The sequence below is a fragment of the Piliocolobus tephrosceles genome, chromosome 15 (genome assembly GCF_002776525.5).
Source record: "Piliocolobus tephrosceles isolate RC106 chromosome 15, ASM277652v3, whole genome shotgun sequence".
NCBI classification, from domain to species: Eukaryota; Metazoa; Chordata; class Mammalia; order Primates; family Cercopithecidae; genus Piliocolobus; species Piliocolobus tephrosceles.
The window spans coordinates 28,870,105-28,890,787 of NC_045448.1; the positions used below are offsets into that span (position 1 = coordinate 28,870,105).

Consider the following 20,683-nt stretch of genomic DNA (forward strand, 5'->3'; position numbering starts at 1 on the left):
TCGCCCGGCTAGTTTTTTGTATTTTTTTAGTAGAGACGGGGTTTCACCGTGTTAGCCAGGATGGTCTCGATCTCCTGACCTCGTGATCCGCCCATCTCGGCCTCCCAAAGTGCTGGGATTACAGGCTTGAGCCACCGCGCCCGGCGGTTGTAGAGATTTTTAATGCCAGCCTAAAATCCCAATAAGTGGAATAGTCCATTATGTTACTTAACTTGTTGACCATTTAGGGGTTTCCAAATTTTTAAATTGTTGTAAAACAATGAATTTTTTTTTTTTCTTACATGGATTCACAGAATTACTAACCTAAAATTAGTGAGCCAAAGCTATATGTATAGTATAAAAATACTTTCTGGAATAATTTTTACTAATTTATGCTTAATATCAGTGATAGGAGATAAGTACTTTATTTCAGCAGTATCATTATTCATACTGAATAGCCCATTAAAACAGCAACCATGACAACAAAGAAACAGATAATTTGGTAGATGAACATTTTAATCTGATTTTAAGTTTGCATTTAGGAATGTATTACTTGTTTTTTTATTAAATATTACAAAAATAATACTCAACTATAAATGAATTTTAAAGCATTCAGAGATCCATCTCAAGAAGGCATCCTTCCTTATATTCTTCCCCACTCCAAGTCGAGTGTGGTCCTCAGGTGAGCTCTTACATCTACTATAGGTAGGAGGCTGTCCTTTAATTTGATAGGTTTTTTTGTGGTCAGCAGGTATCTAGCATCTTGTGCAGTGTGCTAGCCGCTCAGCTGCTGTGGCTGCTGGAGCTTAGAAAACTTATATTTTAAAGACTTACTCTGTTGCCCAGGCTAGAGTACAGTGGTGCGATCTCAGCTCACTGCAACCTCTGCCTCCTGGGTTCAAGCGATTTTCGTGCCTCAGCTTCCTGAGTAGGTGGGATTACAGACGTGCACCACCATTGCTGGCTAATTTTTGTATTTTTAGTAGAGATGGGGTTTTGTCATGTTGGCCATGCTGGTCTCGAACTCCTGGCCTCGTGTGATCTGCCTGCCTTGGCCTCCCAAAGTGCTGGGGTTACAGGCATGAGCCTCTGTACCCAGCCTAGAACCCCTTTTTATATCATTTCAGTACCTTACAAGATTGTAAATACATCTTTGACAGGGACGAATTTATCAAAAAGGAGTCAAGAGGGTCAGGGTGAGGGGTGCTGGGATGGTATGGTAAAGTGGAAAGGGACCAGGCTTTGGAGCTAGTCTGTCCTGAGATTGAATCCTACTAGCTGTGTGTTCATGTGTGAATAATTTAACTTCTCATTCCTTAAGTGGGTATTAACAACCTACCTTGCATGATTTTATGAAGACTTAGATGTAATAATATATTGAAAGTGCCTGGCTTGTAAGTGGTATTTAGTAAACATTTGTTGAATGAGTGAGTGAACAAGTGAGTGAACACATTGCTAAATTGCTTTCCAAAAGGGTATGCTAGTTGACACTGCCGCTGGCAATAGTATTATGTAACCTCACCAGCATGGGCATCATAAGGCTAAACACATTGCTACAGGAACAGACTAAAAATGCCACTTTGTTTTGGTTTGTATTTCTTTGATTACTAACAAGGTTGAATATTTTGGTATGTTTTCTAACTGAATTCTTTCTATGGAATGTATCTGTTCATGTCTTTTAGTTATTTGCGTGTATATAAGAATTAGTTCTTTGAGTACACAGCTGATGGGAAGGAAAGTAACTGTAACATTTTAAAATGTTTTTCTTTTGAAGTGGTAACAATGTTATTTGGAAGTAGCTTTAGTAATTTTGAGTAATCACTTTTATTCTTAGCTATGTACATAGTGATGTTTCCTTGTATATGTATTTACTTTATTCCTGCAAGATTTTAATACATAAAGCTAAAAATGGTACAAAAGTAAAGTAACTGTAGGAGAGATGCACAAGGTAGCATGTGACTATTTGTCAGATGAGTTACAGCAGTGTTGGGAAGGCCTGGAGGAGAAGGGTTTTCATTTGGACCTTCTGGGATGGGTAAGATTTGGATAGAGAAGGGTGGAGAATCCTTTCAAGGGTGGAGAAAGGAAGTTGGGGAGCTGGCAAGAGCAAATGCAGGGAGACCAGAATGTAAAAGATTGACTTGGCACAGAGTAAACTAATTTAGAGGAGGGGCATACCAGGGGGTAATGGATAATGGATAAATGTGACTTTAGGTGGAAAGAATGAAATGCTTGCAGTGTGGGTGATTTAGTACCTCATTCTGCTAAGCGAGTTATAGTCCTGGAATGTTTGTGAGATGAGAAACATGAATGAGCTCTTCTCAGTTAGTTTCTATTCCTATGTGCCTCTTAGTGGGCATGTTGTTGTGCTGTAAACGTGTAAGTATTGTTTCTATGCTATGGCCCCATAGTACAAGCAAGCATTTAGTGTTTACCTGAAGTAATAGTGATTTTTGTTTTGAGACGTAGCTTTGGTACTTTTTTAATAGGAGACTTTTTAAGAATATTTTTGACTACACTTGATTTTTACCTTAAATGTTGACTTGGGGTGTGAAAGTAGTTTGTTTATTTAGTTTTAAACAGAGGAGAAGGAAAGTTAACATTTTGAAGTTCTAGCTGTGTATCTCTTTTTTTTTTTTGGATGTGGAGTTTCGCCATTGTCACCCAGGCTGGAGGCAATGGCGTGATCTTGGCTCACTGCAACCTCTGCCTCCCGGGTTCAAGTGATTCTCCTGCCTCAGCCTCTCAAGTAGCTGGGATTACAGGCATGCGCTATCACACCCAGCTAATTTTGTGTTTTTTTTAGTAGAGACGGGAGTTTCACCATGTTGGTCAGGCTGGTCTCGAACTGCTGACCTCAGGTGATCCACCTGCCTCAGCCTCCCAAAGTGCTGGGATTACAGGTGTGAGCCACCATGCCCGAACTGTTTATTTCATTTTTGATATTGGAAAACTAAAATGGATAAAGGTTAAAGTTTTTAGTTAAGGCCTAACATTTTTAGTTAATTATTTGGTAATGACTCTAGGGTTCATATTATCATAACATATAAGACAAGTTTATTTTCTTCTTGAATTTTTTTTTTGTACACCATAAATATCTTCATTTTTATTTGTCAGTTAAAAAAAAGAGCCGGGTACAGTGGCTCACACCTGTAATCCCAGCACTTTGGGAGGCCGAGGCGGGCGGATCACAAGGTCAGGAGATCGAGACCACAGTGAAACCCCGTCTCTACTAAAAATACAAAAAATTAGCGGGCTGCGGGGGCGGGTGCCTGTAGTCCCAGCTACTCAGGAGGCTGAGGCAGGAGAATGGCGTGAACCTGGGAGGCAGCGCTTGCAGTGAGCCAAGATCGCGCCACTGCACTCCAGCCTGGGGGACAGAGCAAGACTCCGTCTCAAAAAAAAAAAAAAAAAAAAAAAAAAAAGAAGAGTTGACTCCTACCTCTACAGATTATTAACTGCATCTCTAACATGGTCGCCTCTATTTGCCTTTCACATCCTCTGCCAGTGACTGGCCTCAGATCACCAGTGGAACCTTTTAAAAAAAATACACGTTTGGCTCTATCTGGTTCTACTGATCTAAAATATCCACGTATGGGCCAGGAGCACTGGCTTATGCCTGTAATCCCAGCATCTTAGGAGGGTGAGGAAGGAGGATCACTTGAGCCCAGGAGTTTGAGACCAGCCTTAAATTTTTGTTTTTAATCTACAGAGTGGTGGACATGACAACAGAGTCAACTGCATACAGTGGCATCAAGACAGTGGCTGTTTATATAGTTGTTCAGATGATAAGCATATTGTGGAATGGAATGTACAGGCATGCAAAGTAAAGTGGTGAGTAACATTCATGGTATCAGGAAATGTGGTAGCGGTGGATAAATGCTGGACTTACGGGGAATGCAGACATTAATAAGATTATAGGTTCCATTTTCAAAGAACCTTTAATCAAATTGAGCATGCAAGATTTTAATACATAAAATACTAAAATACATAAAATACGTAAAAGCTAAAAATGGTACAAAAGTAAAGCAACTGTATGAGAGATGTCACAAGGTAGCATGTGACTATTTGTCAGATGAGTACAGTAGTGTTGGGAAGGCCTGGAGGAGGAGAAGGGATTTCAGTTGAACCTTCTAGGATAGGTAAGATTTGGATAGAGGAGGATGGGATAATCCTTTCAAGGGTGGGGAAAGGAAGTTGGGGAGATGGCAAGAGCAAATGCAGGGAGACAGGAATGTAAAAGATTGACTTGGCACAGAGCAAAGTAATTCAGAGGAGGGACATACTAGGGGATAATGGATGGTAGATGGTATGGGTGAAAGTATCCTAAGAGCCTGGCTTTGTGTCATAGATAAAGGTCATAGACAGTTGATTATAGTTCAACCACCTGATCCTGAGGTTGGCTGCATAGGAGATGCTTGGTAAATGTGGGCTGTTGAATATAGTTCCACCTACTGTGTAGTTGAGGACCCTCATGAGGAAAATGATGCCCATGGTCCTGCAGCTGCCAGAGAAGATCCTGCTCTTTCGAGTTCTGGTATAGTTGGGGTTTTAGATTCTGTGTGGTATGCAAGAGAGAGCCACTGGCCGAGTGCAGTGCCTCACACCTGTAATCCCAGCACTTTGGGAGGCCAAGGTGGGAGGATTTCTTGAGACAAGACTGAACAACACAGAAGCACCTCTTTACAAAAAAAAAAAAAAAAAAAAACCAGTTGGGTGTGGCAGTATACATGGCCTGTGACCCCAGATATGGAGTCTGAGGTGGGAGGATTGCTTGAACCTGGGAGGTTGAGTCTGTAGTGAGCCATGATTGTGCCACTGCACTCCAGCCTGGGTGACAGAGCAAGACGCTGTCTCAAAAAAAGAAAAGGGTGGGCTTGGTGGCTCACGCCTGTGATCCCAGCGCTTTGGGAGACCGAGGCAGGCAGATCACGAGGTCAGGCGATCAAGACCATCCTGGCTAACACGGCGAAACCCCGTCTCTACTAAAAAGACAAAAAAAATTAGCTGGGCATGGTGGCGGGCATCTGTAGTCCCAGCTACTCAGGAGCCTGAGGCAGCAGAATGGCTTGAACCTGGGTGGCGGAGGTTGCAGTGAGCCGAGATCGCACCACTGCACTCCAGCCTGGGCGACACAGTGAGACTCCATCTCCAAAAAAAAAAAAAAAAAAAAAAAAACCCACTGCAGGTCAGTGTCTGTGGAATAGAGTATTCAGAGTAATGCTTTAGGAAAAAGTAATCTGTCGGCAATGTGTACAATTTAGGGAAAGGAGCTAGTTAAAGTCAGAGAAGGCAGATAGATTGTTACTGTAATCCGGTGGTAGGATGGTAAGTGTGGGAAGTTAAAATGGGAATGATCGCAATCATTGAGTTGGTGTGGAGGAGGGATATTGAGTTTAGTTTTCAACTTTGCTAACTAGGCAAGTAAACCAATTTAGAGGGAGGACGTACTGGGGGATAATGCATGGTAGAGGATAGAAATTACGGTTACAAGAGATAAATGGTTTTGGGGTTTTTAGACAAGTTGGCTTTGAGAAAGAGTATCTTCGTGAAAGATAAGACCCAGCAGACAGGGTGGTGATAGTGGCTTAGAATTTAAGTGGGGGTTTGGGGTTGGAGATGCAGGTGAGTAAATAATCTCCCTGATGGCTCAGTGAGTATTTGTGCTTCATTTACTTGTAGCAGACACAGTAATTTCTATGTTAGTAACCTGTTAGAAATGCCTGCAGAGATTCTGATCCAGTAGGTCTGGGATAGGACCTGTGTTACTGTATTCTGGATGAGAGGTCACAAAGATAGGTCCTTCACATAGGGACTAGTAATGTTCAAGGAGCCGTTTAACACATTGTGTACTTTATTGTATGTAATCATAAGCCTGTGAGGTGGACACTGGCCCCACTTTGCTGTTTTGAAGTAGGTTAAACAAGAGTCTGACCTCCCATACACTAAACTGTGTTGTCTCATAATTTCATTATGTTTCCAGCTTCATTCTTATGCTGCTGTTACTTGATTTTGTTTTCTGTTCTAGACGCTATTGATTTTCTGTTGTAGAAGATGAGGATTTAGCTCTTACCTTCTTTCCCCCTCTCAATTCTCTCAATATTATCATATCGCAGTGATTGATAAGCAGTATTTGTTTACATTATGACTAGTTAAATATTGTTACAGCTGAGCCTTAGACTTTCCTATGTTTAATGTATTTTTTGTACAAAATTTTGCTTTTCTTGGGGTTTATAATTGCTTTGGTTTAATTTCATTTTATTAGTTACTAGGTCATTTTCTGTTAGTGGTGTAAATCTCCTCAGTTGTTTCTGGACACATCAGTCAGTCAGTTTTATTCATTTCTTGGAAGACTTCTTGTAAGTTCTGCTGAATGATGATTATCCTGAGGTTTTCCTTTTTCTTTTTTTTTTTTTCTTTAGATGGGAGTTTCGCTCTTGTTGCCCAGGCTGGAGTGCAATGGCGCAATCTCAGCTCACTGCAACCTCTGCCTCCCGGATTCAAGTGATTATTCTGCCTCAGCCTCCCGAGTAGCTGGGATTATAGGCACCTGCCACCATGCCTGGCTAATTTTTTATTTTTAGTAGAGACGAGGTTTCAGAATGTTGGTCAGGCTGGTCTTGAACTCCTGACCTCAGGTGATCCACCTGCCTTGGCCTCCCAAAGTGCTGAGATTACAGGTGGGAGCTACCATGCCTGATCATGAATTATTTTCTTTTGTTCCTTACATCCTCTCTATTGTGGGTGTGTTTTGATTTGTTTGATTTGGCCTCTTTTATGTTTAAGGCATCCTTCAAATCACTGCAGATCCTGGGCTGCCTGTTGCTGTTTGGAAACAAAGCATTAAAAAACTGATTGGTGGCTGGGTATGGTGGCTTATGCCTAAAATCTCAGCACTTTGGAAGGCTGAGGTGGAAGGGTTGCTTGAGCTTAGGAGTTTCGAGACCGTCCTGGGCAATATAGTGAGAACCGCCTCTCTACAAAAATGAAAAAAATTAGCCAGGCGTGGTGGTGTGTACCTGTAGTCCCAGCCACCTAAGAGGCTCGGGCAGGAGGGTCACTTGAGCTCAGGAGATCAAGGCTGTAGTGAGCTGTTACCTTGCTACTGCACTCTGCCTGGGCAACAGAGTGAGACCCTGTTTGGGGGGAAAAATACTGATTGGAAGGCTTAGTTATGAGTGTGTGACTTTTCAATTGTTGCGCTTCATTTATAGAGTGATTGGGAAGCCTTCAAATACCAATATGTGTAGGTCATTCCACTGGAACCAGTTACATTTCCCAAAGAGGAATTTTTTCATCTGGTGCTTCTTAAGCCTTAAATGTACATACATCTTACTTGTGCATACAGATCTGATTTAGTAGGTGTCTCTAGGTTAGAGCTTGAGAATGCATAATTCTCACAAGTTCCCAGATGATGCTGATTTATGCTTTGAGTTGCAAAGCTCCTGAGGGATTGGGGTGTGGGGAGGATAGAGAGAAGGTATTATTAGCCTAACTAGCATTTTCAATACTGAGTGGGGAAGTTTCAGGAAGCTTATCAGCCTCCTCTAGGCAGGATGGCGATTGTGTCTTTTATGTATGTATCAACATAGTGAATATATGTTGAATATTGAATGTAAATGAGAATTGAAGCTGTAGGAATCGATGATAAATTGGCAAAAATTTTAGAAGCTGGTAAGGGTAAGGGAAAAGTTCTCTCGTACATTATAGCTGTATTTCTTTGATTATCAGTGAGGTCGAATGTTTTGTGTGTATCAACAATTTGTATTTTTCCTATGAGTTGCCTGTTTGCCTGTTTATATCCTTTGTCTATTTTTATTTTGAGTTCTTTTTCTTATTGATATGAAAAAGCTATTTGTGTATTATGTTACTCCTTTGTAATATATATTTTTGATACGTTTTTCTAGCTTTTTACATATATATTATTATTATTATTATTATTTTTGAGACAGGGTCTCACTGCGTCACCCAGGTGGAGTGCAGCGGTGGTATCTCAGCTCACTGTAAACTCTGCCTCTGGGGTTCAAGCCATCCTTCTGTCTCAGCCTCCCGAGTACCTTGGATTGCAAGTGTTTGCCACCAGTCCTGTCTAATTTTTGTATTTTCAGTAGAGACAGGGTTTCACCATGTTGTCCAGGCTGGTCTTGAACTCCTGGCCTCAGGTGATGCACCTGCCTTGGGCTCCCAAAGTGCTGGGATTACAGATGTGAGCCACTGCGTCTGGTCACTTTTTACTTATATTTTAATTTTATGACTTATTTGTGGAACAGAAGTTTTATGTAATTAAATCAGGCCTTTTTTTCTTTATAATTTCTGATTTATAATTGCTGTGGAAGACCTGTCCTAACCCCAGGATTATAAAAACATTTTCATACCCTGTTTAAATACTTTTAAATTTGATAAATTAATTTTTTTTGCATGTGTGGCATAATGTAGGTATCTAATTTTGGTTTTCCAATGACTAATTTGACTTACTCCAGTATTGACTGTCAGAACCATACATTTTCTTCCACTTAATAACCTCTTTTGTTATTAAGGTTCCTACTGTTACTTCCTTGTCTTTTCTTGGAGACAGAGTCTTGCTCTGTCACCCAGGCTGGAGTGCAGTGTTGCGATCTCGGCTCATTGCAGTCTCTGCTTCCCGGGCTCAAGCGATCCTACCATCTCAGCCTCCTGGGTAGCTGGGACGACTACAGCATGCCTGGCTAATTTTTGTAGTTTTTGTAGAGTCAGGGTCTCGCTATATTGTCCAGGCTGGAGGTCTCGAACTCCTGGACTCAGGCCATCTGCCCACCTTGATTTCCCAAAGTGCTGGGATTACAGGCATGAGCCACCATGCCCAGCCCCTGCTGTTACTTCTTGATTGTATAAGTGAATAGCCAGGTTCCCTGTTGCCTATGACAGCATTAATATGAGTAACAAACAGCAAAGACTTCTAATCATATTTGAGGTAATGAAAAGGAATCATTTGTATCTAATTAATTTTTACCTGTCAGACTGGGGTGTATTCGTGTGAATTTGGGGTAGAAATAACCTTTTTGGGTTGCAGCTTTTGAGAAATCATTTGTGTTATTAAGGGAACTAATTAAAGGCCAGCCTTCCAGAGAAAGCGAGAGTCGAGACAGGGTTAGGATAGGCTTGGGGAGGTCTAGCCAATATGGAACTTTCCTGGACATTCACAAAGTTCATCTCCTGGGTCACAGGATGTATAGCTACCCATTTTACATTCTTACCACTCTCACTCACCCATTTTCTGATATGTTGAGAATCTTTATCGCATGCCTGACAAAGGGAGATTGTGCCGTGTTAAGGAACCCAGTCAGTGAAGTTTTATCACAGTGGTGTGTCCAGGGTTAGTTACCTGACACAAGCTTTTAGCTAATTGTCATAGGACCAGAGGTGATATTTTTAATGATTGCTCAGTTTGTTTTTGTGTTATTTTCTGCTCTGAGTAAAGTTTTCTCTTATGTATTGAGATGCTTTTGTTTCTCTTCACAATATAGCAAATGGAAAGGCGACAATAGCAGTGTCAGTTCCCTATGTATCAGCCCAGATGGAAAGATGTTGCTTTCAGCTGGTCGAACAATCAAACTATGGGTTTTGGAGACCAAAGAAGTCTACAGAGTGAGTGAATCAAATTATTTGTAAGCATAAAAATTACAGTAAACGTGGAGAAAGGCAGAAGTTTGAGCCATAAAATATTATTTTAAGAATACAAATTCTTCGTTGTCAGGTACATCAAATAGTTTAGTGGACAAAAGTTAGCCTCCTAATCTGATTTGTTGATGTTAAAAAGACTACACATGTCTACTTCAAATGTATTGGAAAAATGAATAGAACCAATATTCAAGAAACAAGATTTTAAAAAAAATTTAAATATATATACCAACTGTGTATCCACAAAAAAGAAAAAGTTACCTTATAAAAAACAAAATAGATTTTGAGACCTCTCTGTCGCCCAGGCTGGAGTGCAGTAACGCCATCACAGCTCACTGTAGCCTCGACCTCCCAGGCTCAAGCACTCATCCCACCTCAGCCTCCTGAGCAGCTGGGAATATAGGCGCCTGCCACCATGCCCAGCTCAAAAAAGATTTTCTTAATAAAAAAGTTTTTACTATGTGATGATTATGGTAATTTTGATTTCTAGCCTACATTCAGCATTTAGTCCACTTACTGTATTTGACTGTGGAGATTTAGTATTACATTTTTGGAGGAGGAAAAAGCTTTCACTCAGGGCTTACTGAACATTTGGTGCTGTGATGATGCCTTAATATTGTGGTTTCGACTCACTGAGAGTAAAATGAGGACCTACAATTCCTTGGCTGTGTCTGAGCACCCAAGTGTACGCCTTTTAAAATGGATAGAATTAAGTGAATCTTAAATTCAAGAATGTAAGAAATAAAGGTGCAGAGTGGTAGGGTCATGGGAGTTAGAAGGAACATCTAAATTTTCAGTATTTTCAGATGCATTTTTTTTAAGAAGTGGGAGAATTGTAGCACAAATAATCTTATTTGCTTAGAATTGAATTTAATAGTTACTTCATTGTGAAGTTCTCCTTTCATATATGTGTCACATATGCTTGTTTATGATATATATATATACTATTAATTTTTGTCCCTGTTTTGAATCTGCTCTCCTAACTGGGATTTAACTTTCTCTAGCATTTCACAGGACATGCAACACCAGTTTCATCACTGATGTTCACTACCATCAGACCTCCTAATGAGAGCCAGCCCTTTGATGGAATTACAGGTCTTTATTTCTTATCTGGAGCAGTACATGACCGGTTGCTTAATGTCTGGTATGTAGTTCTTTTGGATTTGGGAGGTAGCATTGAAAGAATCTGTCAGAGCTTATGTAGTTAATGTAAATTATGACTATGGGACTTTATTTGTTGTATCTAATATTGGATTTACATTGAGTCATAATAAAGAATTGAGCCTGCCTACAAAGCAGATCTTTCTGAGAAAAAAATTAAGTGCATTATGTAATAAAGCCTCCTGTGCTTGTTTAGTGATACACTGGACTGAATAGTTTTGTGGTTGGGCAATTTAGAAATAAGTTTTAAAAAATTTGGAAAGACCTTTGATTTTGAAATATGTGGCACCACTGGGTTAATGCAGTAATGTCTGTTTATGGAGGGCATAAAAATTCCTTGGCTGTCTGAGAATTTCCAGTAACCCCTTTTTGCAGTAGCTGCTATTAACTAGTTCCCTTTGAAACCACTTTTAAAAGTTAAAATCAGGCCGGGCGCCATGGCTCACGCCTGTCATCCCAGCACATTGGGAGGCCGAGGCGGGCAGATCAGGAGGTCAAGAGATCAAGACCATCCTGGCTAACATGGCGAAACCCCGTCTGTACTAAAAATACAAAAATTAGCTGGGCGTGGTGGCACGCACCTGTAGTCCCAGCTACTCGGGAGGCTGAGGCAGGAGAATTGCTTAACTCAGGAGGTGGAGGTTTCAGTGAGCCGAGATCACACCACTGCACTCTAGCGACAGAGCAAGACTCGGTCTCAAAAAAAAAAAAAAAATCAGTGATACAAAGTCATCAAAAAATTTTTTTAGAAATTTCCTGGATTTTATTACAGCATCTGATGGTGAAGTTGGCTTGAACAAAAACCACCCTGCTGTTCGTGGACAAAATAAGTAGAGATTAGAGATCTTTTTATATCTCTACTTTTCTCATCTTAGTAATAATTGAGCATGTTCTTCACCATATAGAATTACTATGAATTTATACAAGATAATACTCATTAGAAGTGGGACTCATCCAGTATGTATTCCTTAAAAAGGTAATGTGTGGGAGTCATAAGTCAAAATGTGGGCCTCTGTTTACCTTCAAAACCACCAGCAAAGCCATAATTCCTAATTATGACTCTTGTACTTAAACAGATTTGGTTTTCTGTTTCGTGTTTGATTTTTGAGAAGAGCCAATGGAGATAAATTCTTTTAGTTTTAGAGGGTCTAACAATTACATAAGAAATTAGTAGTACTAAAAAATTAAAATCTACTACCAGCATTCCCTGGCATTACTGAGTTGCTTCAATCTCAAATGTTTTACCACTTAGGCTCCCTCATACGTAGGAGTCTCTAGCTACAAAATTTCATAATATAAAATAAAAGTTGCTTTATGTTAATCTTAAGAACCTGAATAGTATCTTGGTATAAAGGAATTAAACTTAAAATTAACCATACACACAAAAGAAAAATATTAAAACCCATATTGAAAAGCTGCCCAACGAGCTCTGTAAATTTGCATGGGGATAGGTAGAGCAGGCCTAAAGTTCCCTGATAATTTCCTTTGAAAGACACATTTCTGTGAGGACATAACGTTCAAAGGCTTCTTGCTGAGCGAAGATTAAAAGATCAACCCCAGTACTATCTTCTGTTGATTAGTTAAGATACTGTGTATAGTGGTCCGATGGCAGAGATTTTGAACATACATGAATGACTTCATGTTAGAGTGCATCTTACTCAGAATTTTTGCATGAAAACATTTAGAATTTATCAGATCAACTCTTAATTTTCTTCTGGACTCCAAAGAAGCTGATTTGAATTATGTTTGTAAATCATGTTTGTTATATATTATTTTTTAAAATGTGTACCTAAATTTTAAAAACAGCTATATTGACATATAGTTGACATGTAATGAACTGCACATACCAGAATGTACAAACTGATGAATTGTAACATACATATACGTTGTGAAACCCTCAGCACAAACAAGATGTTGAATGCGTGTCTTCATGTCTTCTTGTAACCTCTCTCAGTTTCCAGACTTGTTGACAGGTTTTGGGCCATTACAAATAAAGTTGCTATGGACATTTTTTGTGTACAAGTCTTTATATGGACATGTGATTTCATTTCTTTTGGGTAAATACCTAGGAGTGCAGTGGCTGGATCATATGATAGGTGTACATTTAGCTTTTCAAGACATCACCTGATTTTTTTTCAAAATGGTTGTATCATTTTGCATTTTTACCAGCAGTGTATGAAAATGGGAATTCCTTCACATCCTCATCAACACTTGGTGTAGCATTTACTTTTAGCCATTCTAATAGGTGGGTAGTGGTATTTTGTGCTGTTAAATTGGCCTTCTCTAATTGCTCATGATGTTAAGAGTCATGTTTTTGCATTATGGATATCCAGGGATCCCAGTATCATTTGTTGAAAAGATTATCTCTGCTGACTTGGTTTTGCATATACCCCTCCCCCTGTAACCCCGAACATCTACACACACCCACACATCCCTGTACCCACACTCTTATCCCTATATCAGTTCTCATTTATAGTTGTTAAGTCCTATAAAGTCCCCATGAACACTGATGTAGGCAATAACATTCCTCCTTTGGGAAATAGAAGATTAGGTTCCCATGAGCCTCTAGTTATAACATTTTTGTCATCTATTTATTTTTTGTTTATATTATTTATATTGTAAAGATAACCAACTTGTAACATTTTTGTCATTAATATATAAAACTTTGTTTTATGTTTGTTTCTATTTAAAGATACCTTATTTAATGCATATGTTTTTGATTGATTAACTTGGAATTCAGAGCACTACAACTCATGTCTGAGTGAAGCTTATTTAACACATATTTTCACTGTAAGGCACATCACAGACTTCTTGTGCTTAGGAACACCATAGAGCACCTCAGAAGTATGCTTGGGGGCCATTTTAAATAGTGAAATCTCCAAGAAAGCACAAAAATGCAAAAAACGTGATACTAGGTGACCTACTTGTTGCTGGTATGAGAACGGCAGTGGGAAGGCAGAAAGTAGCTACCTTAGCTGAAGACGTTGAATATGTTAGGCAACTCAGATTTTTCACTAGTCTACATGACTGAAGGAGCATAAAATTGTCACAGTGATTTTGAGGTTACAAATAAAATTTTGCAAAAGATGAGGTTGCAAATAAGGAATCCATGAATAGTGACAATCAATTGTATATATGTATATATATAGGTCTGTTTCTGTGCTCTTTACTCAATACCATTATCATGTTAATTCTCCCCAAATTGACCTACAGATTGAATGCAGACCCATTCAAAATCTTAGCAGGCTTTTTTGTTTAAGAAATTGACAAACTGATTCTAAAATTCAAATGGAAATACAAATGACAATAGGCAAAATCATTTTGAAAAAGAAGAAAAACATTGGAGGACTAAGATTGATTTCAAGACCTGTTATCAAGTGGCATTAATCATGACAGTGTGGTGTTAGTATCAAGGTAGACAAACAGATCAATAGAAAAGAACAGAATGTTACTCTTGTGTAAATCTGCTACAAATGCATTATTGCTTTCTCTTTTCTCAAGCAACCATGTTATATGGTAGTGACACGGATGTTTCCCTTGTTTTGATCTTTAGTCACTTTACCAGTTTTCAAAAGATGACAAAGCTATTGGGAATCTCATGTGCCAATCTCCCTGCCCCCTTAGGTGTTTGCATTTTTAGAAAAAAAAATTAAATCTGTCTTGCGATCTAATTGCTGGTTTTGTTATCTAGGCAGGTCCGATCAGAAAACAAAGAAAAGAGTGCAGTGATGTCATTTACAGTTACCGATGAACCTGTCTATATTGACTTAACTTTGTCAGAAAACAAAGAAGAGGTAAATGGCTCGATTTTTGAGAATTTGTTTTTGGGTTTCACAGATGTTATTTTTACAGTCAAGGTTTTGATGATTTAATGACTTGAAAAATAGAGAGGACCTGAGGGAGTAACAACAAACTGTAACAAAATTTAGACTGTTCAAAGGAACTTAAATCACTGTGATAATCTCTTATGGGGGAAGGGAAAATTTTGTACAGGACGGTAGTAAATTCAGGAACTCGTTATGTGAATTAAGAAAAGTTGTTGAGATGGATTTTGTTGCTAGGAGTATGTATATACAATTCTTTAATCAGATGAAGTTGTTGGTGATAGGTCCTAACTATAAGGTGTGTGTGTGTGTGTGTGTGTTTTTATTTATGTATATATACATATAAATAATCTGGTTTTTAAAAAATTTTTTTGAGATGGAGTTTCGCTCTTGTTGCCCAGGCTGGAGTGTAATGGCTTACCACGACCTCCACCTCCCGGGTTCAAGCGATTCTCCTGCCTCAGCCCCTAGCTGAGATTATAGGCATGCGCCACCATGCCCAGCTAATTTTGTATTTTTTAGTAGAGATGGGGTTTCTTCATGTTGGTCAGGCTGGTCTCGAACTCCCTATCTCAGGTGATCTGCCCACCTCAGCCTCCCAAAGAGCTGGGATTACAGGCGTGAGCCACCGCGCCCAGCCTATATGTGTATATATTTTATAAGAATGACGTCCTCTTGTTTGCTGCCTATAAAAAAAGAATTTTTCATGTAAAAATTAGGGATTCGATGATTAAAGGATTAAACCTGTTGTCACTCAAGTACTTGATGTTTCTGTTTGACTAAAGCTTTGCAGGATTTTGATTTGCGCAGAATCTCACGTTTTTAATGCAAGTTAAGGATATTTCACTTTTAAGTCAATTTAGTTTTGAAATGCATATTTTGCATTAACCTCTAGGATTTAGAGATGATTTAGACATTTTTCATCATGTTTTAATACTTTGAAAAAGTGTTTTGGGGAAAAAGCATTGGTTTAAAACCAAAAAAATTTTGGTTTACTGTTGTTTCTGGCTGGGTGTGGTGGATAACTTGAGCCTAGGGGTTCATAACCAGCCTGGGCAACATAGCAAGACCCTGTCTCTACAAAAAATAAAAAAATTAGCCGGGCATGGTTGGGAGGCTGTGGTGGGAAGATTGCTTGAGCCCGGGAGGTTGAAGCTGTAGTGAGCTGTGATCTTGCCACTGCATTCCAGCCTAGGTGACAGTGAGACCCCGTCTCAGTAAATAAGTAAATATATATAAATTCTGTTGCTAATAAACTTGGCTTTCTAATATGAAGTGGGGGCCATTGATGATCAGATCAGTGATTCCCTATAAAGATTTTTGTCTTTAAGAAAACTAGTAGGGGCCAGGCGCAGTGGCTCACACCTGTAATCCCAGCACTTTGGGAGGCCGAGGCGGGCGAATCACGAGGTCAGGTGATCGAGACCTTCCTGGCTAACACGGTGAAACCCCATCTCTACTAAAAAGACAAAAAATTAGCCAGGTATGGTGGCAGATGCCTGTAGTCCCAGCTACTTGGGAGGCTGAGGCAGGAGAATGCTGTGAACCCAGGAGGCGGAGTTTGCAGTGAGCGGAGATAGCACCACTGCACTCCAGCCTGGGCGACAGAGCAAGACTGCATCTCAAAAAAAAAAAGAAAACTATTAGGAATCCTACACTTAATTACAATAATGATTTAATGTTATTATAAAGTTGTTGGACACGCTTGTGCATATTCAGCGTGATCAGCGCACTCACTATTCTGATGGTTGGACGTTCTGATCATAGGGAACTCATGAGAAACATTTTGGTATTTTCCCCTATAACTTTTTTTTTTTTGAGACAGAGTCTCTCTTTGTCGCCCAGGCTGGAGTGCAGTGGCACGATCTTGGCTCACTGCAACCTCCGCCTCTGGGTTCAAGCAGTTCTCTTGCCTCAGCCTCCCTGGTAGCTGAAATTACAGCCTGCACTACCACGCTTGGCTAATTTTTGTACTTTAGTAGAGACAGGGTTTTGCCATGTTGGCCAGGCTGGTTTCGAACTCCTGGCCTTGAGTGATCTGCCTGTCTCAGACCCCCAAAGTGCTGGAATTACAGGTATAAGCCTGTAAATTTTTTTAGACAAAATCTTGCTCTGCCACCAAGGCTGGAGTGTACTGGTACGATCTCTGCTCACTGCAGCCTCTGTTTCCCAGGTTCAAGTGATCCTTCTGCCTCAGTATCCCAAGTAGCTGGGACTATAGGTGCATACCACCATGCCTGGCTAATTTTTGTATTTTTCTAGTAGAGATGGGGTTTTGCCATGTTCGGCAGACTGGTCTTAACTCCTGACCTCAAGTGATCTGCCCGCCTTGGCCTCCCAAAGTGCTAGGATTACAGGCATAAGCCACCCTGCCTGGCCAAAAGTTTTAAACCTTTATTTGTGTGTGTGTGATTTTTAGAGGTAGGTTCCTTAAGTCTAAATACAAGTAATTTATGGAAGAAAAATAACTTTCCTTGGAGTAGCAAAACTTCCCACTAGTCTATGTAGAGAATAGACTGAGGGGTGTTTTTGGTTTTTTTGTTTTTGAGACAGAGTCTCCCTCTGTCGGTCAGGCTGGAGTGCAGTGGTGCGATCTCAGCTCACAGCAACCTGTGCCTCCCAGGTTCAAGCAATTCTCCTGCCTCAGCCTCCTGGGTAGCTGGTACTACAGGCGCGCACCATCACGCCCAGCTAATTTTTGTATTTTTAGCAGAGATGGGGTTTCACCATGTTGGCCAGGCTGGTCTCGAACTCCTGACCTCAGGTGTTCTGCCCGTGTTGGCCTCCCAAAGTGCTGGGATGATAGGTGTAAGCCATTGCGCCTGGGCAAGACTGAGTTTTTACTTTCTCTTTTTCTGAGTGAATTCTGTTGCTACTTTTACATTTAATTTTAGGTTTGATTCAGAGTTTATCTTGGAATACTGTTGGCATTATATTTAAAATGCTCAATAATAAAGGAGGGAGCACAACTGGTAATTTTTGTTTGTTTTGTTTTGTTTTTGAGATGGAGTCTGGCTTTGTCGCCAGGCTGGAGTGCAGTGGCACAATCTCAGCCCACTGTAACCTCTGCCTCCCGGGTTCAAGTGATTCTCCTGCCTTAGCCTCCTGAGTAGCTGCGACTACAGGTGCATGCCACCATGTCCAGCTAATTTTTGTATTTTTAGTAGAGACGGGGTTTCACCATGTTGCCCAGGATGGTCTTGATCTCTTGACCTTGTGATCGGCCTGCCTCGGCCTCCCAAAGTGCCGGGTTTACAGGCGTAAGCCTCTGTGCCCAGCCTTTTAAATGATTTTTTAACATATTAAACTAGGAGTGATGGATCAGGAAGCCAAGATCTAGTTCCGGCACTTCATAAAAGATTGTAGTTAACAGCAATAAGTTAGAATTAACATTCCAAAACAAACCTGATTATGGTATTGCAGAATAATCTGCTTATTTTATCTTCAAAAATTGCCAAACTCTCTATAGAAAGTTGGAGACTAGATTTGGATGCCTGTCAGTTGAAGTTGCAGAACGGGGAACTAGAAAATTTGGTGGTAGGGAAATGATCTCTTCCCCTAAACTTTGTTTTTCTTTTTCTTTTTCGAGATGGGGTTTCACCCTGTTGCCCAGGCTGGAGTGCAGTGGTGCCATCAAGGCTTACTGTAGCCTTGACCTCCCCGGGCTCAAGTGATCCCACCCTAGTCTCATGAGTAGTTGGGACTACAGACGTGTGCTCACCATACCCTGCTAATTTTTATTGTATTTTTTGTGCAAATGGGGTTTTACTGTATTTCCTAGTCTGGGCTCTAGCTGTCTTCCCGCCTCGGCCTCCCAAAGTGCTGGGATTACAGGCCTGAGCCACCGTGTCTGGCCCTCCCTGACAATTGCCATGTAGCACTAAACCTCAGAAAGACTGAAATTTACCCTAATAAAATGTCTCCTTTCTGAAATTTCTTATTTTTAAATACACCAGTAAAGAATTTTAAACATTTTCAAAGTTGTTTTCACAATGGAAGTTAGTCTCTTTTTTCTAGTTTTTAATTAATATATTACAGTTGTGCAAAGTTAGTCTTAAAACGTTTTATATATTTCATTTTCTCTTAATATATTGGCTACTCCTTGAATTCTCTCATTACCTTTGTAACTAGAGTAGGGATAGCAGTGTTTTGAAAGTGCTTTCATTTAAGCTTTCCTTAAGAAAGTTCCAGAATGTTAAAAAATGAGCTTTAGAGAGGCTGACAGCAAGAGTCTGGTAGGTAGGAGCATGCAGAGAGCCTAGGCCACTCACATTGATAGTGGACGGAGGGAGAGAGGCAGTGAGGGCTTATAACACCCCTTTCTAGGTGGATAGGGGCGTCTCCAGACAGCTTAGGCCACTTACATTGACAGGGGATGGAGGAAGAGAGGTGATGAGGGCTTACAACACCCCTTCCTAGCCATACGTGCAAAATGGCTTTTTCTGTATTCCCAGAATGAGGGACATGTCAGCTCCACATTGTCAGCCTTTGCTCTTGGTGGTAACTTTGTTCATCTAACTTCGAGGGCCCATTCTCCTTGACTGTTACCTTCTTGGCTTAAATATTTATCTAGAATCTTGACACCACCACCACTAATGGTTATTTTGACAGAGGTAATTATTTTTAAATGGATTCTTGCTGTTTTTATTTTATTTTTTTCTGGTTATATAATGGGGGGGGGGAAGGAGAGCTGAGTTTTCATAAGTTAGACTGGGGACTGGAGTATGTTATCCATTATAATATGTTGGTTACATTTTTCTTTCAGCCTGTCAAGTTGGCTGTTGTTTGCAGAGATGGTCAAGTCCATCTTTTTGAACACATATTAAATGGGTAAGTAAGAAATTTTCCAAGTAAGAAATTTGTTTCTTTCCCTGACTTGTTACTTGGTCGTACTCCCACCGGGTTATTCTTTGCATCATATTACTATTCAGCTAGATTATTTTGAAAACAATTTTCTTTATCCACATGACTATATACATTGCCAGTTAAAGCTGGGTGTCAAATTTATATATTTGTGATTAGGAGAGTGGCTTTTTATGATGCATCCTTAGTAAATGTTGGATAATTCTAATGATACATTTCAGAAGAAAGTGGTTCAGTTGGAGAGATTCACTTGTGAGCGTTGATGATGTTTTCTTGATCTGTGAGCGTGCTTTACTTCCCCTTGCCGGTGCTGCTGTTTTCATGGACAGGGGGGAGGATTGTTGTTAGGTTGTGTAGCAATCATAGACCAGGAGTGAGCAAACTGGCTTGCAGGCCACATTCAATGGAGACCATTTGTGGTCTGGAGAATCTGAAATTTTTATTATTTTGCCCTTTTCAGAAAATTTGCCAAACCTTGTCATTATACTGTAAACATGGTCTGAGACTCAGTTTTGCACACAGTTTGTTAAGCTTTAAAATGGTTTTAACCTGTTGTCAGTTGGCACCCTTCTTTTAAAATACCAGTATAGGAATTTATTCAAATGTACACAGATTATGAAAAAAGTGTATACTCGTTTCAAAACACCCAGGATGCCCAAACACTTGATTTTAAAACCTGAGTCTCCCTCCATTGAGTTCTGCTCCTCAGTGACTGTTAACCTTTTAGTGTGTAACTCTTGAAGCGTTTATTTATAGAAGGAATGTATAATTGAGACTCAGAAGAAGTGGGGCCTTTGGTAGCTGGCCATAGTGAGGACTCCCTGGGCAGTGGCAAGCCAGTGAAGGATTACAAGCAGAGGATTCGATGAGCTTTGACCTAAGTTTTAAGATAGTCGTTCGTTGAGAATAGACTATAGAGGGCGAAAGGCTAAAGCAGGATCCCACATCCTGGGTCTAGAGATAATTGTGGAGTCGGATGATAGCAGGAGTAAGTTGGAAAGATAGGGATCATGAGATGCTTACACCTGGAATATTATGCAGGGTGTACATTTGTGGAGAATAAGTGGTAATAAGATGTGTAAGGTTTGAGGAGTTTGTGGCTGAAACAGTGAGGAGCATGTTTGTTTGAGAAAGGAGTTGACAGATCTGAGTATCAGAAGTGTCCGTCAACCTGGACACTGGGTGTGGAAACCACTAAG

General features: G+C 40.1%; 1 protein-coding gene and 1 non-coding gene across 2 annotated transcripts in view; both read left to right on the plus strand.

The window, feature by feature from the left end:
• WDR43 (WD repeat domain 43) overlaps positions 1 to 20,683 on the plus strand; it is a 55,992-nt gene that overhangs the window by 8,899 nt on the left and 26,410 nt on the right. The window contains exons 3-7 of the mRNA XM_023217280.2: positions 3,692 to 3,813; positions 9,483 to 9,603; positions 10,641 to 10,780; positions 14,489 to 14,591; positions 19,387 to 19,451. Coding sequence (XP_023073048.1) covers positions 3,692 to 3,813; positions 9,483 to 9,603; positions 10,641 to 10,780; positions 14,489 to 14,591; positions 19,387 to 19,451 — 551 coding nt within the window. The remainder of the gene's footprint in view (positions 1 to 3,691; positions 3,814 to 9,482; positions 9,604 to 10,640; positions 10,781 to 14,488; positions 14,592 to 19,386; positions 19,452 to 20,683) is intronic.
• Positions 10,231 to 10,315, plus strand: LOC111546053. Its single transcript, XR_002732630.1, has one exon. It is a non-coding gene; the product is annotated as a small nucleolar RNA SNORD53/SNORD92 (small nucleolar RNA).